Source organism: Chiloscyllium plagiosum, chromosome 17, assembly GCF_004010195.1.
Source record: "Chiloscyllium plagiosum isolate BGI_BamShark_2017 chromosome 17, ASM401019v2, whole genome shotgun sequence".
NCBI classification, from domain to species: Eukaryota; Metazoa; Chordata; class Chondrichthyes; order Orectolobiformes; family Hemiscylliidae; genus Chiloscyllium; species Chiloscyllium plagiosum.
The window spans coordinates 304,094-312,061 of record NC_057726.1 but is presented as its reverse complement, the minus strand read 5'-3'; the positions used below and the strand labels follow the sequence as shown (position 1 = coordinate 312,061).

At 43.3% G+C, this 7,968-nt stretch overlaps 1 protein-coding gene across 1 annotated transcript; it reads left to right on the top strand.

Annotated features, from left to right (window-relative positions):
- The first annotated feature begins 5,854 nt into the window (after nucleotides 1-5,854).
- On the top strand, nucleotides 5,855-7,962 carry LOC122558657 (zinc finger MYM-type protein 6-like). The gene has a single exon (XM_043707456.1). It carries the CDS (start codon nucleotides 6,587-6,589, stop codon nucleotides 7,082-7,084), a length of 498 nt encoding a protein of 165 aa, XP_043563391.1. The 5' UTR covers nucleotides 5,855-6,586; the 3' UTR covers nucleotides 7,085-7,962.
- The last annotated feature ends 6 nt before the right edge of the window (nucleotides 7,963-7,968 follow it).

Here is a 7,968-nt window from a genome sequence, read left to right as displayed (position 1 = left end):
ATCACACGGTAGACCGGTTGGTAAGGTTAGATCACATGGGAATAGCTAGCCAAGTAGGTACAAAATTGCCTTGACGATAGGAGACAAAGGGTGCTGGTCGAGGGTTGTTTTTTTCCAGACTTGGAGGCCTGTGACCAACTGTGTGCAGCATCCACTGTCGTTTGCCATTTATTTGAATGATTTGGATGAGAATATAGGAGGCATGGTTAGCAACTTTGTGGATAGGTGTTATAGCAGACAGTGAAGGTTTTTTTTTTAGATTAGATTACATTACAGTGTGGAAACAGGCCCTATGGCCCAACAAGTCCACACCGACCCGCCGAAGCGAAACCCACCCATACCCCTACATTTACCCCTTACCTAACACTACGGGCAATTTAGTATGGCCAATTCACCTGGCCCTGCACATCTTTGGACTGTGGGAGGAAACCAGAGCACCCGGAGGAAACCCACGCAGACACGGGGAGAACGTGCAAACTCCACACAGTCAGTCGCCTGAGTCGGGAATTGAACCCGGGTCTCTGGCGCTGTGAGGCAACAGTGCTAACCACTGTGCCACCGTGCCGCCCACCAAGGTTATCTAAGAGTACAATGTGATCGTGATCAACTGGGCCAGAGGGCCAATGAATGGCAGGTGGAGATTAATTAAAATGTGTTGCAGTTTAGTAAAACAAACCAAGGCATGACTTACACTGTCAATGGAAGGGCCCTGAAGTATGTTGTCAAACATAGAAACGTAGGGGTGCAGGTACATATCTGCTTGAAAGTGGCGTCATACAGGGTGGTGAAGGCGGTCTTTGGCACATTTGCCTTCATCGGTCAGAAGATTGAGTATAGGAGTTTGGACATCTTTTACAGCTGTATACAACATACTATGTACAATTCTGGCTGCCCTGCTATAGGCAGGATGTTATTCAACTGGAAAGGGTGCTAGAAAGATTTACAAGGAGGTTACCGAAGACTGGAGGCTTTGAGTTGTGCAGACAGGCTGGATAGACTAGGACTTTTTTCCTCTGGCGTATAGGAGATTGAGTGGTGACCTTATAGAGATTTATAAAATCATGGGGGGCATAGAGATAAGTAAACACCCAAGGTCTTTTTCTCAGGGTGGGGGAATCCAAAAGTGACAGCATAGGTTTAAGGTGAGAGGGGAGAGATCTAAAAGGACCTGAGGGACAACTTTTTCACACAGAGATGGTGTGTGTATGGAACAAGCTGCCAGAGGGAGTGATAGATGCAGATACAATTACAAGATTTAAAAGACTTTTGGACAGGTACATGAATAGAAAAGCCGAAGAGGGATATGGGTCAAATACAGACAAATGGGACTAATTCACTTTAGAAAACCTGGTTGGCAGGAATGAATTGGATTCAAAGGCCTGTTTCCTTGCTGTATACTCTATGACACTGTCTGTCTTCTGTAAAGGGATCAAAATCGTACACAATATTCCAGGTGGGGTCTCACCGATGTCTTTGTTTTGCTGTATCAAAATATTCTTACTTTCATACTCTATTCATTTAGCAACAAATGCCAAAATTCTATTTGCTTTCCTTATTATCTACTATACCTGTGATTCATACAAGGACACCATAATTCCTATACACCAAAGCACTCTAAGCCATAGCTAGTTTTCCAATAGCGCTTCATGGTCTTGATTAGATTCTTAATTCCAGATATCAATCAGAATTAAAATTCCACCATCTACCATAGCAGGATTCGAATCGGAGACCCCCAGCTGAATAAATAGTCTACGATAACATCATGAGGAGGCCATCGACTTCACAAAATGCTGATGTTTTGTGTTCTTTTGAGACTTTGAGTCATTGAAGGCTACATGCAACTCTGAACGCTATAATACAAATATTGTTTCATTTTAGCATGGAGTATACATTAAGGTTATGGTGCTGCTATTTTGTGGCAGTACAAGAGTAAAGGCAATTATGCATTTCTTTACTTTAACACTCCGATACAGTGCTGCTTTTGTTTTAGAAGTGCTAAGTAAAATAATGATGTTTACTTATCTGGTGTCCTGTCTAGTTTATTCTTAACCAATCATATTGTCAAACTGAAATCCTCCCATCACTCCACACAGCTGCAAGACTGGTTGACAGTGAGGAAGGAGGTCTTGGGCTACAGGATGATCTAAACGGATTGGTCAGATCAATATCAGATGGAATTTCACCCTGATAAATGTGAGGTGGTACATTTTAGAAGAAGTAATAATAAGGGTTATGTCAATGAATGGCAGGACGTTAGGAAGTTCAGAGGACAGATGGATCTTGGGGTGTTTATCCATAGATCCTTGAAGGTAGCAGTATATGTTAACAGGGTGGTTAAGGCTGCATATGGGACACTTGCCCTTATCACTCGAGGCATTGATTAAGAGGAGAGAGGTTACATTGGAACTGTACAAAACTTTGGTTAGATCACAGCTGGAGTGCTGAATGTAGTTCAGTCACTGCACAATAGGAAGGATATGATTGCATTGCAGGGGTGCAAAGGAGATTCACCAGGATGTTGCCTGGGATGAAACAGTTTATCTACGAAGAGAGGCTGGAGAAGCTTGGGTTATTTTCTTCAGTGCGCAGAAGGTTGAGAGGGTATCTGATAGGAGTGTATATGACTTTGGGAAGCATTGACAGGGTGGATAGAAAGCAGCTGTTTCCCTTAATTGCAGGGTCAGTAACAAGGGGTACACTTTCAAACTGAAAGGCAGGAGGTTTAGAGGGGATTTCAGAAGGTGGTGGAAATCTGAAATGCACTTCTTGGCAGGTTAGTGGAGTCAGGTAACCTCTCAAAATGTAAGTAGTACCTGAATGAGTATCTGACGTGTCATAACATTCAAGGCTATGGCACTACTGCTGGAAAGTGGGACCAATATAGTTTTCAGTCATAGAAGAGTCTAGGACCAGAGGGCATAGTCTCAGGTGTCAATTTAAGATAAGGTTTTGAGATGAGGAATTTCTTCTCTCAGAGTTGTGAATCTTGGAACTCAATGCCACAGAGAGCTATTGGGGATAGAGTTCCTGTGTATATTTAAGGTGGAGATAGATAAATTCTTGATCAGTAGGTAAATAAGGCTGATGGGGAAAGAGCAGAAAATGGGCATGAGGAATGGTGAAACAGCCATGATCTTACTGATCACTGTCAAATATCTAAATGACTATTCCTGTTCCTATTTCTTATGGTCTTATTTAACATAGTCTTGGTGGTCCAGAGCTGATGGGCTGAATGGCATCTTCTGTCCTGTGAGATGTTATGAGCTGCAATTTCAGTTCTGACTGTGGAGTCCCAACAATTTTCCATGTTCCAAAGGAGGCAAGGTGGGAAAAAGTTTGGGAAGCAGTGGCATGAAGGTAAGTGATGTATTAGGAGTGTAAAAGCTGGCTTTTGTAACTATTTGGTTACATTGAACATTGAAGTAATTGTTCTACCCAGGATCAGATTTTGTTGGAAATCTACTTTCTGGGAACAAATGTAAAACTCCTACATTGTTGGGACACTAATCTATTGCAACACTCAGAAAACATTGACATTTTTTGTACAAACAGCAACAGGGCAGTCACTTTGACTGCGAATTTACATTGCTACCTTGTTGCCTGACCCATTACCTTGACCCTGTGTACTATCACACATAACTATAAGATCAACATTGCAAGTTCAGCCAAGGATGTTCCACAGGGCTGAGGAGTGCAAAACTGCACGAAAAGCCTACAAATTCTTAAAGGGGTTGGGTGAGCAGCCAGAAGTCGTGGTAAACATTGGTACTAATGACATAGCTAGGAAAAGGGATGAGGATCTGAAAAGTGAATATAAAGAGTTAGGTTGAAAGCTAAAAGGTAGCTCGAGTTGAGTAGCTTTCTGGATTGCTATTGGTGCCATGGGCTAGTGAGGCCAGGAACAGAGAGCAAGTGCGGCTGAACACGTGGTGCAGAGCTGGTGTAGGAGGGAGGGCTTCAGATATGTGGATCATTGGGATACCGTCTGGGGAAGGTAGAACCAATACAAGGAGGACAGGTTGCACCTGAACTGGAAGGGCACCAATATCCTGGGCAGGTGGTTTGCTAGATCTCGTCAGGAAGGTTTAAACTAGTTTGGCAGGGGGATGGGAACCAGAGCTACAGATCAGATGATGGGGTAGCTGGTGAACAGGCAGATACAACATGCAGGGAGTCTGTGAGGAAGGATAGACAGTTGGTAGGGCAAAGCTGCAGTCAATATGATGGGTTGAAGTATGTCTATTTTAATGCAAGAAGTGTCAGGATTAAGGGTGATGAACTTAGAGCATGGATCAGTACTTGGAGCTACAATGTTAAAACCATTACAGAGACTTGGATATCACTGGGACAGGAATGGTTGTTGGATATTCCGGGGTCTAGACGTTTCAAAAGGAATAGGGGGAGAGGTGGGGGAGTGGCACTGCTAATCAGGGATAGTATCACAGCTGCAGAAAAGGTCATCAAGGAGGGTTTGTCTACTGAGTGAGTATGGGTGGAAGTCAGAAACAGGAAAGTAGCAGTCACTTTATTGAGAGTTTTCTATAGACACCTCAATACCAACAGAGACACAGGAGCAGATTGGGAGGCAGATTTTGGAAAATTGCAGAAGTAATGGGTGTTGTCATGGGTGACTTCAAAAGGTCCCTAATATTGATTGGAAACTCCTTCGTGCAAATAGTTTGGATGGGGCAGATTTTGTCAGGTGTGTCCAGGAAGGATTCCTGACTCAATATGCCGATAGGCCAACCAGAGGGGAGGCCATGGTGGATTTGGTGCTTGGCAACAAACCAGGACAAGTCTCAACTCTCGGTGGGAACGTATTTCGGTGATAGTGATCACAACTCCCTGACGAGGTTGGGAGCCTCCTGTGAAGCGCTTCTGTGATCTTTCCTCCGGCATTTGTAGTAGTTTGAATCTGCCGCTTCCGGTTGTCAGTTCCAGCTGTCCGCTGCAGTGGCCGGTATATTGGGTCCAGGTCGATGTGCTTATTGATTGAATCTGTGGATGTGTGCCATGCCTCTAGGAATTCCCTGGCTGTTCTCTGTTTGGCTTGTCCTATAATAGTAGTGTTGTTCTCGTCAAACTCATGTTGCTTGTCATCTGCGTGTGTGGCTACTAAGGATAGCTGGTCGTGTCGTTTATTTTCCTACTAATATAGGACAAGCCAAACAGAGAACAGCCAGGGAATTTCTAGAGGCATGGCACTCATCCACAGATTCAATCAACAAGCACATCGACTTGGACCCAATATACCGGCCACTGCAGCAGACAGCTGGAACTGACAACCGGAAGCGGCAGATTCAAACCACTACAAATGGCGGAGGAAAGATCACAGAAGCGCTTCACAGGAGGCTCCCAAGCACTGAGGATGTCACCTAGACAGGGGACAAAACATCTGCAACACAAATTCCCAGCTCGACGAACAGAACCACAACAACGAGCACCCGAGCTACAAATCTTCTCACAAACTTTGAACAACTCCCTGACCTTTACTATAGTCATGGAGAGGGACTGGAGCAGATGGCATGGGAAGGTATTTACTTGGGGGAGGGGGGATTAAGGTGCTATTAGGCAGGAACTGTGGAGCATTAACTGGGAACAGATATTCTCAGAAAAATGCATGACAGAAATCTGGAAGTTATTTAGGGAGCACTTGCTGCAAGTGCTGGATAGGTTTGTCCCAGTGAGACAAAGAAGGGATGGTTAGGTGAAGGAAACTTGGATGACAAGAGATGTGGAACATCTCGTCAAGAGGTAGAAGGAAGCTTACTTAATGTTGAGGAAGCATTGATTAGACAGGGCTCTAGAGCAATGTTTCTCAACGGGGGCAGAAGCGCCCCAAGGGGCATTTGCCTTCCTTCAGTGGGCATTGAAGTCAAAGGGGGTGGCAAGGGGGCACTGAAATACTTTGTAGATAGCTTACCAATCACTTGGAAGATTGCCGTGTCCTTGAAGGACATTGCTGTGTGCAAATGGATAGTCGCATAACACAAGTCTGTTATTTTCCCTGCACCCATGGAGGCGTGCGCTCCGATTGGTTGCTGCGCTATTATTGATAATCTTTTCTGTAAATGGCAAACTATTTGAACTCATTCGCGGTTGGCACTGATTCTACTGCCGAGGTCAATATCACCTAACTCGTGTCGCTTCTAGGAAGACGAAACACAGCTTTTCAACTATTCTACTGGGTGGCAGAATGAAAGCACATTACAGCTAATTAGCCAATCAAATTTTTGCCACTTGTCTGAGCGTCTTAAAATTATCGCGATAAGGTAAAACCTGTGATTCCATCAGGGTATTCGAGCGACAGTGTAAAAATGGCCTCATTGAGAATGAAAAGATGCAGGCAGTATAGCATGGACTATTTGCGATATGGCTTTATTCAATCTCCATCTAATAAGCAGTTACCACTGTGCTTGCTCTGTGAACAAAGTTTTTCCAACGAGGCCATGAAACCTTCCCGTCTTTTTAAATATTTAGAAAATAAATAGTGACAGTGACAAAAGGGACAAAGATTTGGCATATTTTCAAACATTAAAAGAATAAATTCAATCAGCAACCAACAACTTCCATTGCTTTTTCAAAGATGGGAGCCACAAATGTGGATGGCCGTGTGGCATCATACAACATAGCGAAGCTAATTGCAAAGTGTGGTAAACCTCATTCCGTGGGTGAATTGTTGGTGCTTCCAGCTATTGCCGAAGTATTATCAACCGTGCTACATCAGGAACCATCAATGACTATTAAGCGTATTCCTCTTAGCAACGATTCCGTGAGAAGGCGCATTGATGAAATGGCCTCAAACGTTGAGGATAAATTATGTTCTCTGTTGATATCGAAAGAAGTCGCCTTACAAATTGATGAAATTACTATATGCGAAAATCAAGCTTTACTTTTGGGGTACGTACGTTTCATCGACAAAAATGAAATACGAGAAGAACTACTTTTTGCATTGAATCTACTGACAGATACCAAAGGTAAGACTATCCGAGACTGCATCAAGGATTATTTTGATAAAAAGTCTGTTCCCCTCAAAAACATTGTTGCTTATGCTACTGATGGCACACGTGCTATGACTGGCTAACATCATGGATTTGTCGCATTATTAAAGAGAGAAGTGTCACATGTTTTCACTGTACACCGCATTACCCATCGGCAGCTTCTGGCTGCAAATAAACTTAGTGAATCCCTCAACCATTCTCTACATATGGTGATAGATGTGGTAAATTGTATAAAGAAACATGCTCTGAATGAACGATGTCTCCGCCAACTCTGTAAAGATAATGAAGATGAATTTCTGTAATTGCTGCTACACACAGAAGTGAGATGGCTCTCGAAGGAAAAAGCCTCAATCGTTTCCATGAACTGTTCGATTCTATCATCGAATTGCTACTCGGAAATAATGAAAACCTTTGTATGAAAGCCGAAACTGTAAAACACGACTGTGCATACCTCGCGGATATATTTGATAAGTGCAATTCGCTGATCATGCAGATACAAGGAGATAATGAGAGTTTCATAAAAGCAAGGAATGCTGTTACATCTTTTATTGCAAAACTTGATCTCTTTCATTGGAATATCAGTCGTCTTGACTTTTAGCAGTTCTCAAGTTTAAAAACTATCGCGGAGGATGTTACTGATCGTCAATTACTTATCTACTCAGCTCACATTCATGCACTGCAGGATGATATGAAAATACGAATTGCTGATCTTATCGAGATGGAGATCCCTACATGGCTGACTGACCCCTTTATCTCATGCGCAGAAGAAATGGACATTCGCCTTCAGGAAGAAATGATAGAATTCCAAAATGACACTGCAATGAAAATTCGGTTTTCGCAAATGGGTGAGCCCCTTTTTTGGATTCAAGATGCCACCCGATGTCATTTCCCGCTATTAAGCGAAGAGGCAAAGCAGTTTGCACGACCAATTCCTACCTCTTATTTGGTTGAGAAAGGATTCAGTACC